The sequence below is a fragment of the Punica granatum genome, chromosome 4 (genome assembly GCF_007655135.1).
Source record: "Punica granatum isolate Tunisia-2019 chromosome 4, ASM765513v2, whole genome shotgun sequence".
NCBI classification, from domain to species: domain Eukaryota; kingdom Viridiplantae; phylum Streptophyta; class Magnoliopsida; order Myrtales; family Lythraceae; genus Punica; species Punica granatum.
The window spans coordinates 1-14,388 of NC_045130.1; the positions used below are offsets into that span (position 1 = coordinate 1).

The 14,388-nt window shown below is 40.8% G+C and overlaps 1 protein-coding gene and 1 long non-coding RNA gene across 2 annotated transcripts; one reads left to right on the forward strand and one right to left on the reverse strand.

Annotated features, from left to right (window-relative positions):
• Positions 1–1,655: 1,655 nt before the first annotated feature.
• Positions 1,656–5,522, reverse strand: LOC116203085. Its single transcript, XR_004156202.1, has 4 exons — positions 5,027–5,522; positions 4,730–4,900; positions 4,193–4,588; positions 1,656–2,321 (listed from the first exon to the last, which is right to left on the reverse strand). It is a non-coding gene; the product is annotated as an uncharacterized LOC116203085 (long non-coding RNA).
• A 3,838-nt stretch (positions 5,523–9,360) lies between these two features.
• On the forward strand, positions 9,361–13,906 carry LOC116203092 (soluble inorganic pyrophosphatase 1). The gene is made up of 8 exons (XM_031534756.1): positions 9,361–9,607; positions 9,765–9,793; positions 10,760–10,825; positions 11,058–11,165; positions 11,371–11,436; positions 11,527–11,647; positions 13,261–13,342; positions 13,615–13,906. Exons 1-8 carry the CDS (start codon positions 9,481–9,483, stop codon positions 13,655–13,657), a joined length of 642 nt encoding a protein of 213 aa, XP_031390616.1. The 5' UTR covers positions 9,361–9,480; the 3' UTR covers positions 13,658–13,906.
• The last annotated feature ends 482 nt before the right edge of the window (positions 13,907–14,388 follow it).

Consider the following 14,388-nt stretch of genomic DNA (forward strand, 5'->3'; position numbering starts at 1 on the left):
AAAACACCCTAAAACCCTAAGACCCTAAAACCCCTAAGACCCTAAAACCCTAAAACCCTAAAACCCTAAAACCCTAAGACCCTAAAACCCTAAAAAAAAACCCTAAAACCCTAAGACCCTAAAAAAACCCTAAAACCCTAAAACCCTAAGACCCTAAGACCCTAAGACCCTAAAACCCTAAAACCCTAAAACCCTAAATTTTGTTGAAGGGGGGCGAAATCCAAATAAATTTTATGTCATAAAGTCAAGGAAGACGAAAAAGGATATTTTCATTGAAAAATTTATAAATTCAACAATTTTCAATAAAAAAATCTATAATTTTTCCCGAATCCAAGTGGGACAACAGCCGCTGTGGCCCCCCTAAATCGATCCTATTTACAAGTACCATGCAATGTCTTGAAGAACCGGAGGTCAGACGAGGTGTCATGGTGTTTTATTTCATTAGTATTATAGATTCAATCACTAATGGATAGAGATTGGTGAGTGATTACCGGTCACACTTTTCAACCGGCAATAGTAAATAATAATGGTATGAGAAATAATAGATAAGACATTATATAAGAAAAGATGTAATAAGATAATATTATATTCTAAAGTAAGAAGTATAAGATTCAAAATTTTCCTAATATTTAATATAACTAGACATTTGTCTTTCATGAATAAGTTAGAAATGTCTCAATTCTTTTCTAATAGTGAATTAGAAAAGGTAATCATGCCTTAGAACAGAGACTTTCGGCTCGATTGTCGTAAAAGAAAAGTGAGTTTAATGATGATCACTATTTATGAATCATCATTATTTATTAACACCTAGGATCATGATTAACGGGACGGTTTCGATTCTTGTACTTTCAACCATGACCAATTATTGGGTAAACTAACAATCAGGGACATGTTTGATTAGACAAGTTGAGTTCCTTGATCCAATGAATTTAAGGAGGAGAAGAGTTGGGGACAACAGGAGCTGGTCCGTGGTGTTTGGTGTAGGCTACTGGCTATTGTGGAAAATGCATGGAGGAGCCAACACATTTTTTATCCTGATAGACCTCGACCCCTGGATGGGCAGCAAAGATTCGACGCTGTGCATAGGCGTTCAATAATTCTGCGAGGATGCCTTCTGCGTTGAAGCTTCAACTAGTTAAACAATGGGTGGAGATTGGATGAAGAAAATCCAATTTCAGGTGGTCACTCTTAACATGGATAGCGTGGCTAAATGGAATTTGGGACTTGCGGGTGCATGTTTCTCTGAATAGACAATGGATGAACAGGTTCGTGCATAACATGGGTAGTGCTATGTCGGTGGTTGTTGAATTGTGGAGTGTTGGAAGTGGTCTTGAACTCACTTGGGGCATCGGAATCTGAGGCTAATCTTGGAAGTAGATTCAGAAGTAGTATGTAACGTCTTGAAGACCCGAAGATCGGAGGTGTCATGGTGGATTATTTCATTAGTATTATAAATTCAGTCACTAATGGATAGAGATTGGCGAATTATTACCCGTCACACTTTTAGGGAGGGCAATTGATATACTGATTGGTTGGCGAATCTGTCTCTATCGTATTCCATTGGTTTACATTCTCTTAGTTCGGCCCCTGCAGGCTTGCGCTTGCTTCTTTTGAGGATGTAGTCCCCTACCATATCCTATATAGGAAAAATTGAAGATGTCAATAAATATATATACTTATAATCATTGTTATCAGAACCGGACCGGATGTTGAACCGGTGAAAGTATGAGTTCACGGATTCGATGGGTCCAGTCAAATTCGATAGGTTGAACCGCACATTTAATTAAAAATTATATAATCTCTCTCCCTCCCTCCCTAAAATCCCGTGGCCATCTGCAAGTCAGCAACTAGGCAGACAAAACAAAACCTCCTTCCCTCTCTAGTCTCTTCCATTGAATTCATTAAATTTCCAGACATACCACCGAATATCTCTCGCTGGTGGGATAATGGATCAACTTCTGGCTTCCACCATTTCTTTTCTGAGAAGAATCACGTTTCTCTCCTTCTTCTATACATGATCTTCCCTTGCAGAGGACCCCAACAACCATGGCTTCCCACAAGAGAGCTCAGCTCGCACTCGCCGCCTTCCGTAGCTTCACCTTGAAGCTCGCCCCAGCAAGAACTCTCGCCCCACAGCCCATTTCAAGAATCCCTCGACTGGGGCCTGCGATCTTGGCTCGCAATACTCTTAAAGTCCCGATCTTGTCCTCTCTAACTTCCCACAGGTTGGGCATCTTTCTTATTTTTTCAAAAATAACCCCACCCTTTTCTCTCTCCTTTGAAGACTGATTTGAAGTGAAGATTGAAGAGCAAGCTCGAACCTGGATAATGAGTGATGACTAAACTAATGTGAAGAGTCTGAAGACTGAAGAGTGAAGATGAAGAAGACTAGGGTTTCACTTTCACCATTTCAATCGATTTTGATTTGATTCAATTGTGCTCAATTTCGGTTTCGAGTCAGGGGATTTCAACCCATGCAACTGGCTGGTTCGAATGGGTTCCAATGGGTTCAAATGGTTTATCTAAAAATTGATTGATTTTTTGGATTCACCGGTCTGTGTGTGCATTTTCTATTTTTAAGCTAAATGGACCAAACATTGGTCCGATTTCTGGTCCGACCGGTCGAACCGTCCGGTTCAGTCTGGTTATGATAACACTGCTTATAATAACATCGTTTTTTTTTTTAAAAGATATAAAAAAATTAACTTCATTAGTAAATGAGTGTTGGGCCGGTTTCTCTCCTATATGGAGAATGATGAGGGCGGGTGATGGAAGTAATCCCACATGGAAAAATTGAGAGGAAATCCATAGGTTTATAAGAGATAATGGTCTAGCAACCCATTGGCTTAAGCTTTTGGGTTGCGGATGGGCCCGAGTCTCAAGTAAGCCCTGTGGATTTTTCCCAACAGTGGTATCAAAGCCCAAGCTAACGATCCTGGAGAAGTGCACACGCTATGCGTGGAAACCCACACCGCGCCAAGGCCCGAGTGTGGAACTCGTGGCTAGTGAATGGCCTAACAATTGGTATCCGAGTTCGAAAGTAAAAAGCCCGGCTCGAAGTCCTCCATATAGTCCAGAATGGGGGGGAATTGTTGGGCCGTGACCTAACAATTGGTATCCGAGTCCGGAAGTAAAAAGGCCGGCTCGAAGTCCTCCATATAGTCGAGAATGGGGGGGAATTGTTGGGCCGGTTTCTCTCCTATATGGAGAATGATGAGGGCGGGTGATGGAAGTAATCCCACATGGAAAAATTGAGAGGAAATCCATAGGTTTATAAGAGATAATGGTCTAGCAACCCATTGGCTTAAGCTTTTGGGTTGCGGATGGGCCCGAGTCTCAAGTAAGCCCTGTGGATTTTTCCTAACAGTGGTATCAGAGCCCAAGCTAACGATCCTGGAGAAGTGCACACGCTATGCGTGGAAACCCACACCGCGCCAAGGCCCGAGTGTGGAACTCGTGGCTAGTGAATGGCCTAACAATTGGTATCCGAGTTCGGAAGTAAAAAGCCCGGCTCGAAGTCCTCCATATAGTCCAGAATGGGGGGGAATTGTTGGGCCGTGACCTAACAATTGGTATCTGAGTCCGGAAGTAAAAAGGCCGGCTCGAAGTCCTCCATATAGTCGAGAATGGGGGGGAATTGTTGGGCCGGTTTCTCTCCTATATGGAGAATGATGAGGGCGGGTGATGGAAGTAATCCCACATGGAAAAATTGAGAGGAAATCCATAGGTTTATAAGAGATAATGGTCTAGCAACCCATTGGCTTAAGTTTTTGGGTTGCGGATGGGCCCGAGTCTCAAGTAAGCCCATGGATTTTTCCCAACAATGAGCAACATTAAAAAAGGTCACTAGTGTTAATTTAGGAAAGCAAAAGTGGGAACCCCGCCTGTCCAAATAAATACGATCCAATGGTGAAAGTCCCTTTTGCGAGAAAATGTCTTATATGTAACAGTGATATCATTTGGTAATATTACAAGATCTATCTGTATTACCAAGATTAGCAGAGATATTGTATCATATATTTATAGCTAGCCTTATTAGTTACTCATATATTAGGCAATAGATATTAGATTTCCTCTTTTACTTTGTACACCAGCACTATATGTACATGGTCAGTGTAATGATTAATTCAAGCTCTCAATTTCACAATTTCACATGGTATCAGAGAAGTGTAGTGCTGGGTTCGAATTATACCTTGCTTAGATGTGTTTTTATTCTCTGTGAGTGTTGGCAGGGATGGAGAAGAGTGAAGAGTCGTCGGGAAAGGGCAGCATTGGGGCTATCGGGGTTGACCAGTCATCCGTTTATGCTGTCAATCCATCAAATTATACTGGGGTAAGTCTAATTAACTGTAAGTTGAATGGCTCGAATTACCTGACATGGTCGAGAGCTATGATGACAGCTTTAACAGCCAAGAACAAGGTTGGAATGGTGGATGGATCGGTGCCAAAACCACAGGAAGGCGGCCTCAACCGTGCACAATGGGACATGTGCAATGCCCTAGTGATATCATGGATATTCAACACACTGGATCCTGAACTCCAATCCAGTGTGGCTTGTGCAACGGTGGCACAGAACTTGTGGAAGGACCTTCGTGAAAGGTACTCACAGGGAAACGAAACAAGGATAAATCAGTTAAAAGCTGAGATAGGAAGTCTGAAACAAGAAGGCATGACGGTTCCGAGATACTATTCTTGGTTGAAGGCTCTTTGGGATGAGCTAGACAACTACCTGGACATACCGACCTGTACATGCTCGGCATCCAAGATGTACACGGCACAGAGGGAACGGGAGAAGATCCATCAATTTCTGATGGGATTGGGGTCCGAATTTAACACGGTGAAATCGAACATCCTAAGCCATGAACCTGCCCACACCCTGAATAAGGTGTTGTCGATGATCCTACATGAAGAGAGACAAAATTTAGTGGTTTTATCTCATGAAACCACTGCCCCAGATGGAGCAGCATTCCTGGGCAGGGCGACGGGACCGAAAATGGAGATGCAAGGAGGTGAAAATCAAACTTACAGAGGACATGACGGAAGCAGAGGAGAAACAAATGCGACCAAGACTTGTTACCATTATGGCCGTCACGGGCACATTAAGAGTGCTTGTTGGCTACTACACGGCCGCCCGACGAACTGGAAGTCGAAATTTGCAAAGGAGAATAAGTTAGGGTTTTTCGGGAAGAAAACGACTGGAGCGACAAGGGGAGGGCAAAATGGGCAGCAGCGTGGGCTTGCCCTGGGCCCGAATCAATTCAATGGACTACAGGCCCATCAGGCCCAACTAGGGAATTCAAGTTTGGGCCAGAATCAGTTTAGCGGGCTGCAAGCCCACCAGGTGCAGTTGGGATAACCCAATAGCAGCGGGCTGAACAAACTTTCTCATCTTTCAGACTCGGCCTTCCAGAAGTTACTTGATTTCCTCGGACTTAATGATGATAATGTGCATCCCAATTCTGGTAAAAAATTTACTCCAGTAAATTTTGGGCATAATTGGATAATTGATAGTGGAGCCTCTAAGCACATGACAGGACGTGCAAATTTATTTGTTGAGTCGCAATTACTTACCAAGAGGCCCAAGATTCATATACCGAATGGAGGGATTTCAGATGCTTGTAGGACTGGCCGGATACATATAGGCCCTCTTGTTCTCTCAGACGTTCTATCGGTCTCGGAATTCAATTGCAATCTTATTTCTGCATCTCAACTATCTAAAGATTTGGATTGTTGTGTGATATTTTACACCGATTATTGTCTGATACATGACTGCACCACGATGAGGACAATTGGAGTGGGTGAGCTCCAAGGGGGTGTGTACTATCTTCAGAGTATGGGCATTCAGGAACAGGCTAATCAGGTCATCAGTGATGAGGCGGATGATTTATGGCACATGCGACTTGGACATCCATCACGACGAATCCAACTTACTGGTATCAATTTAGTATCAAGAATAGCTACGAATAAAGAGTGCGATGTTTGCCTCCGAGCAAAACAGACTCGGTCAAGCTTTGACTTAAGGATGAATAAAGCTGTCTTTCCGTTCCAATTGATTCATTGTGATTTATGGGGGCCTTATAAGATGGCATCTATTTCTGGGGCTCGTTATTTTTTGACAATTGTGGATGATTATAGTCGTGCAATTTGGTTGTATTTATTGCGGGAAAAATCGGAGACACAACGTCATCTAATTAATTTCTGCAAATTGGTGAAGAATCAGTTTGATCGCACTGTGAAAATAGTGCGAAGTGACAATGGAAAGGAGTTTCTTTCGCGGGACTTGCAGAATTATTTTTCCATCAAAGGTATCATTCATCAAACATCCTGCACAGACATGCCCCAACAAAATGGACGTGTCGAGCGGAAGCATAGGCACATATTAAATGTTGCGCGTTCACTACTTTTCCAAGCAGGACTACCGATTGAGTTCTGGGGAGAATGTGTCACTACAACAGCGCATCCGATTAATGTAACTCCCACATCACTTTTGGGGGGTAAGAGCCCATATGAAGTTTTGTTTGGAAGGCCACCAAATTATTCTAACTTGAGGATATTTGGATGCTTGTACTACGCTCACGACAGGCCGAGGGACAAGGATAAGTTCAAATCTCGCTCTCGTCGTTGCATGTTTGTCGGTTATCCGTACGGGAAGAAGGGTTCAAGAGTTTATGACCTTGAGAAGAACGAGATATTTGTGACTCGAGATGTTCGATTTTGCGAGAGGGAGTTTCCTTTTTTGCAAATGGTTGATGCGGGCAAGGAAGATACAGGTCGGATTGGTTTCTTTATTGACACTGAGAAACATGTTCATCAAATAAGGAGTCAGGGGGAGTCGAGATTTAAGGTTTCAGCTGAAGGAGAAGGAGAAAATGGGCTTACGAATCCTTTAGGCCCAATGGGTAATGAGAGGGAAGAAAGTGATGAGTTGGAACATGTCATTCTTGCAAATGGGCAGTCTAGAATGAACAATGAACCATCGACAGAGGAAGTGGAAGGCATGGTTTTTCCTAATAGATCCGGTACTGAAGTGGAGGTTGCGAAACAACCGTTACGGCGTTCTGATAGGATTAAGTCTGCACCCAAGTATTTGTAAATTTTTGAAGTTCGTATTCACACCGCCTTATACACCCCCCTCCTCGGCTCACCTACTTCATCGAAATCCTCAGGTATGGTTCATACTATTCAGTAATATTTATCTTATTCCGGTGCATCTAATCGATATCTAGCATATGTGAATGCTTTGGATTCAAAGGTAGAACCTACGTCTTATCAGGATGCAGCGCCTAATCCTCGATGGAGACAGGCTATGGCAAAAGAAATCAAAGCACTAGAGTCCAATGGGACATGGACCATCGAGGATTTGCCTCCAGGGAAGCGACCAATTGCTTGCAAATGGGTGTACAAGACTAAGCGTCGAGTTGATGGGAGTATAAAGAGATACAAGGCATGACTTGTTGCAAAAGGATTCACTCAGGTTGAAGGAGTGGATTTTAATGAGACTTTCACGCCCGTAGCAAAGATGGTCACCATCAGATGTTTATTGGCTGTGGCAGTGGCAAAGGGATGGGAGATACATCAGATGGATGTCAACAATACATTTCTGCATGGAGATCTTGACGAAGAAGTTTATATGCGATTGCCACTTGGATATTCTTCTCAAGGGCAGGGAGCAGTTTGTCAACTCCGAAAATCACTCTACGGGTTGAGGTAGGCTTCACGCAACCGATACGCTAAACTTGCAGAATCTATGCAGCATTATGGATTTCGGCAATCTGGAGCGGATCATTCGCTCTTCGTATTTAATCATGGTGATATTTTTCTTGCGGCCTTGGTATATGTCGATGACATTCTTGTAGAGGGCAATAATCATGAGCAGTGCACATGCTTCAAGCGGTATCTTGATAAGTGTTTTCGCATCAAGGATCTAGGACCAATATGATATTTTCTCGACATTGAAGTAAGCAGAATGGAATCTGGGCTTTTTCTCAATCAAAGGAAGTATGTGCTCGATATACTCACGGAGTGCGGGATGCTTGGCGCACAACCATCGTCCTTTCCAATGGAGCAACATCATCAGCTTTCATCAGAATCGGGGGCTCCTATCAGTAATCCTAGCCAATATAGACGGCTAGTTGGTCGTTTGATTTATCTGACGATTACGCGGCCAGAACTTAGCTATCACGTGCATATATTGTCTCAGTTTATGCAGGAACCACGTCAGGAACACTGGGATGCCGCGATGCGGGTACTTCGGTATTTAAAGCAGTCTCTAGGATAGGGAATTTTTCTACGGCCAAGGTCATTGGCACTTGAAGTCTATTGCGATTCAGATTGGGCTAGTTGCCCTATGACGTGTCGCTCGACCACAGGATATTTTGTTACATTAGGAGTGTGCCCCATCTCCTGGAAGACAAAGAAGCAATCAATGGTGTCTCGTTCTTCAGCTGAAGCGAAATATCGAGCCATGGCAAGAGCAATCAGTGAAGTCTTATGGCTCCGGAGTCTGCTCCATTCTCTTGGGATAGATTATAGTGAACCTACTCGGTTGTTCTATGACAATCAGGCTGCTCTACATATTGCAGCTAACCCGGTGTTTCATGAACGGACAAAACATATAGAGATAGATTGCTACTTTGTTCGTGAACACATTCGGTCTCGCATGATTCAGACTTCACATGTTCCGACAAAGCTGCAACTTGCGGATATATTTACGAAGGCTTTAGGGCGAGATCGATTCTGCTTTCTCTTGGGCAAGTTGGGCATTCGTGATCATCATGCTCCAACTTGAGATAGAGTATTACAGGATCTATTTGTATTACCAAGATTAGCGGAGATATTGTACCATATATTTATAGCTAGCCTTATTAGTTACTCATATATTAGGCAATAGATATTAGATTTCCTCTTTTACTTTGTACACTAGCACTATATGTACATGGTCAATGTAATGATTAATTCAAGCTCTCAATTTCACAATTTCACAGGTAATGTCACAAGTAAATAAATGTTTGTCATTTTGATTAAATAAAAATAGAAAAAAAAATCTATTGTTAACAAAAATAATTCACCGTTGGTAAAAATAATTTTTTTATGTATCTTGTGACATAATTTTACATAATATCACTGTTGCACAGAAGATCTTCTCCTTCTGCGGGGACGCGATGTGACCACATGACGTTCATGAGTTCAAAGAGATGAGAGAATAACAAGAAATCAGAATATTATGGCGGAACAGCACCCAAGTGGAAGCAGGAGCTGCCTTTTCTCTCAAACACATGACCAGACCAACTCCTTCATCTCACTCCCCACCCAATGTTTTCTGTGGTAGTGTGTGTGTGTATATATATATATATATATATGCATGTATATTCACTCTCCCCACCCAACTCTTACTCAACCGTATTTTGGAAAACACCAGCTATCTTTTCATAACAGAACTCCAAAAAAGAGAGAAGAAAAAAAAGGAAGAAAAGGGTAAGTATGGGAGACGAAGAAGGCGACGATGAAAGCCAACCGCAGCGACCAGCACCCCGCCTGAATGAGAGGATCCTTTCGACCTTGTCAAGAAGATCAGTGGCTGCACATCCATGGCACGATCTTGAAATTGGTACTCGTAAAAATATTAATACATGTTGTCACATTGATTGATTGATTTGTAAGTAGATAGATATACTGGATAGGATATATATATATATAAAGAGGTTGAGAATTCGAGAAGGAAAGCAGAAAAGCTAACAATCATATACTCTCTGGTTATACTGCAGGCCCTGAAGCTCCTCGTATATTTAACTGCGTACGTCTCTGTCCTGTTCAATATCTCCTTACATTTCTTTCAGCCCCGGCATGTCGAGTCAGAGGGAAGGGTATGTGTGGGTATGACTGAGGCCTTCGCGTATGGTCTCGCCTGGGAACATTGATTGTTTCTAAATCATAAAACCAGTGAAAATGTGCATAATTAGCAAACAAATTGATTTTTTCCCCTTTTGTTAAATTCCTGAAGTCATGAATTCTTCCCAAGTTCATTCGTTAATTCTTTGGTGCTATGAGTCCAAAACGTAAAGTTTCTCGTCCACTTTTTCACTGATATATAAGAGTTTCTTCTTTTTTCGCTCCTGTGCGGGTGGCTGGCTGGCTGGTTTGCATCTTATTCATCCTATTCCTGAATGATCGGACAAGAGCCGGCCTACAAACCAGCTCAGAAGCCTTCAAAGGGAAACCAAAAAAGACCACGCTGAAAATTTATTGGAAAACATAACCTTTCCGTCTCGTCTTTGATTGTCGAAACCAATAAAAATCATCTGCCTTCAACTTGAAAATGGAAAAGTTAGGCAAACATATTTTGCACAGTTTAATAAGTTGGGTCACAATTAAGAAAAATGACTTTCGGCTTCAATCTTCTTCTTGTTTTTTTTTTGGGCCATACTTTCGGCTTCAATCTGAGTAAGTTGTAGTTGTAGTATGTCAACAGCTATGTTGTCATGACCACCTTTGGCAGCTGCTAGCTGGACGGTGGTTGGGGCAATGTGTACGTACAATAGTCGTCTTATTTTTACAATACCAAATATAAAGATATGAATTACTGTTGGAGGTGAAAAACATATATTCTGCAGATAAATCGATTGTGTGAAACAAATTTAATTAATGGGGTCCTGGTCCTGGATCTTCCTCCATCACAAGGGGGAAGAACCGAGCAGCAAAACTACTTCAAGGTTCCACTCAAATTGCGCTTATGTTTATTTTGTCCTTGCATGATAAAAAGGTAGTCGAGATAACAAAGGGAAGCAAGGTCAAGTACGAACTTGACAAGAAGACAGGTCTCATAAAGGTATTATATTATTACAAATATTTGAGGAACTGATGAACATGCTAATTATAAAGTTATCCTCTATCTCGCGTTAGCAACTAATCTTTTGTTGGGCGATATTTGTGGTTAATTTCTAGATAAATTTTAACGGTAACGATAATCATTTAGTATGTTGTAGGTAATTTGTGCAATTCCACTATTCTCCAAATCAGAGATATTCTTAAATAACTAGCATACTCATCAATGCTCTCAGGTTGACCGGATTCTCTATTCATCAGTTGTATACCCACACAACTATGGGTTCATTCCGCGTACTTTATGTGAAGATAATGACCCGTTGGATGTTTTAGTTCTCATGCAGGTGATTAATCATTCTCTCCCCAGATGCTATTGCAGAGATGCATTTTACTTTCTTCTACATCGAAATATTTGTAGGATCGAGTTTATCATCAAAAGAATGAAGTATAAATGTGATAATGACATGCTGCTTATTTACATCCATCAATACAAGCCCTGAACATTGTGCTGGGAAATTTGATAAATTCCAAGATTTTGCGATTCAACAGGAGCCCGTCCTTCCTGGATGCTTCTTGCGAGCCCGGGCAATTGGACTAATGCCCATGATTGACCAGGTACGCTCTCCGTTTTGAACGCAAAGACTGCTGTTTTAATTGCTCTGACGGAACTTGACAAGAGCCACCCTCTACATGCTTTTGATACAGGGGGAGAAAGATGACAAGATCATTGCAGTGTGCGCCGATGACCCAGAGTACAAACATTACACCGACTTCAAGGAGCTCCCACCTCATCGTCTTTCTGAGATCCGCCGCTTTTTCGAAGATTGTATCCTTTTTCACTCATTAAATTGATTCCATGCACGTATTGTGTATTTATACTCATTGTTTCTGAAAAATTGCACAAAAGGTACAAACAATTTTGAAAAGTTTCACGATTGGTATATAAAGTTTTATTTATTTCTCATTGGCAGTAAAAATGTTTGAAAAACGTAATATTTAACTATATTCCGTCAATTTAGGCTTAAAACACCATCAGTTTCTACCTACGTGACGGATGATATATTTCACCGCTTCCAATGTGGCGCAAAAAAAATTAAAAAAATCATTTTGTAAAATTTTTATTAAAATAAATAAAACAAAATCCTTTTTTTCCTCTCTTCTCTCTCCGTTCTCTCCGTCACATTGACTCTCTCTCTCTCTCTCTCTCTCTCTCTCTCTCTCTCTCACTCTCTCTCTTCTCTCTGTCACACATCTCCTCTCCTCTCTCTCCCCTCTCCCTTCTCTCTTTGTCACGTTGACTCTCTCTCTATCTCGCTATATCTTTTCTCTATCACACATCTCTCTCTATTCTCTCCTCTCTCTGTGTCATGCTGTTGAAGAAATAAGTCAAAAAAAATCGAGAAAAAAACACATCACGGATTCACAATCCAATCTCCTGCTACAACCATTACAGAGTTGAATGGTGAAAATTCCGACTTCAAATAGAGAAAGCCCAACCAGATTAGCTGCCAGTGAAAATTCTGACTCCAAATCCGATCGATGGTCTACCAACCGACCAGAAAAGACCCACTACAAGCCTTTTCTTTTCCTTTTTGGATGTGGACTCACCGAGCCAGCAAGGGCTCGTGAGACCCATGGGTGGGCTAGTGATGGGGTTAAGAACCCAGCCTGAGGGGCCGCTAGCGCGAGCTTGGGTTTGTCGATCCCAGGGCTTGTGGCCCCCTGACTGGGTTTTTAACCCAAGTGCAAGCCCACTTGTAGGTCTCGTAAGCCCTGGGTGGTTCAGGTGACATGAGGGACCATATAAACATTTTTTAAAAAATATTTAATATATTATTAGAATTCATTAGAAAAAAGAGAAAAGGGAGAGAGAAATGACACTTTTTTAAATTTTGGATTTTTATTTGATTTATTTTTAATTAAATTCATTTTTTGGTTTAAATACTTTTAATAGGATGGAGAGAGAGAGAAGAGAGAGTCTGACAGATGAGAAGAGGGAGAGAGTGTATGATGGAGAAGGGAGAGAGAAACGTGAAAGAGAGATAGAGAGAGAAAGAGAGAGATATGGGAAAGAGAGTGACTGAGAGAGAGAGAGAGAGAGAGGAGAGATAGAGGTGAGAGAAATGAGAGAGAGTGACTGAGAGGGGAAAAGAGGTGAGAGGAGAGTTTTTAATTTGATATTTATTTGAATTTTTAATTAAAAATTTAGAAAATATTAATTTTTTTTTTGTGTTACGTCGGAAGTGGTGAAACATATCATTCGTCACGTAGGCAGAAGTTAAGCGTAAATTGACAGAACATAGTTAATTGTTATGTTTTTCAACTTTTTTGTACTGCTCGTGAAAAAAAAAATTTGTACTAGTCGTGAGGCTTTTCAAAACTTTTTGTACATCTTGTGTAATTTTTTCTAATTGTTTCTTTAAAATGTTTTATCATTAGACAAAAAGAATGAAAACAAAGAGGTTGCAGTGAATGAGTTTCTGCCCTCAGAAACTGCCATGGGAGCCATCAAATACTCTATGTAAGTTTATAGTTGAAGCAAAAGAAGAATGTTGATATTCACTTGAAAGGAAATTAAACAAGGACAGAAAGAGTAGGCATAAATAGGAAATGAAGTTTGTTATTAGTGCTCCCTATGAAGTGAATGTTCCAGAAGAGGGTGGACTTTTTTCTTTTCCTTTTGCCTTTTGGGTCTATCCAAATGCAAACTTTAATATTCTATAGTTGGAGATCGATCCCTAATTTGATGTTATTGCTAATAGGACTTAACAGTACATTTGATGATTGGCGCAGGAACCTCTACGCTGAATACATCTTGCACACCCTGAGGCGATAAATATGCAAATGCCTTTTACCATGTTTTGCGCAAATAATGTTGTCCTCCCATGACTGAGGATGCTTTCAAGATGTTCAATTACCTTTATTTTCCGCCTATTGTTCAGAGATTTTGTCATGCCATGTTTGGCTCGACGTTATGATTGACCAATAAAATATCCAGTAGTTTTGGTTGTAATGCTCCCTCTATATGTTTGTGCCTATATGTTAGAGTTCAATTTCCATATAGTATACTTACTCTCATCCCCAACTTTTGTTTCCCAAGCTCTCTTAGCATTTGATTGCATTGCATACTATGGATTGGAAAGCATTCAATGGTTCGCCAATTGTGAAGCTCTTGTTCACTTGAATATCTCTTTGTACCAATAAATCATTCTCATTATCTCTGCCTCAACATGCTTTTTTTGTAGCAATTGTTATGACATTCACTCAAAAAAGAAAAAAAAGAATATTTTGATATACAATGCTTGCTATGAGAAAACGAGTAAAAAAATTCTAATTCGATGATAGATATAGTTTTTTATTAAAAAGAAAATTATGATATACAATGCTTGCTATGAGAAAATGAGTAAAAAATTCTAATAAGCTGATAGATATAGTTTTTTATTGTTTGGTTGGAAGTAGTGAAGATCTTATATTTTTTGAAAAATGAGTACAAGTGAAATTAAAAAATTACAAGAATTAGAGCTTCAGTCCTGTTACTCATGGAAAAAGAAAATTACAAGAACGAGA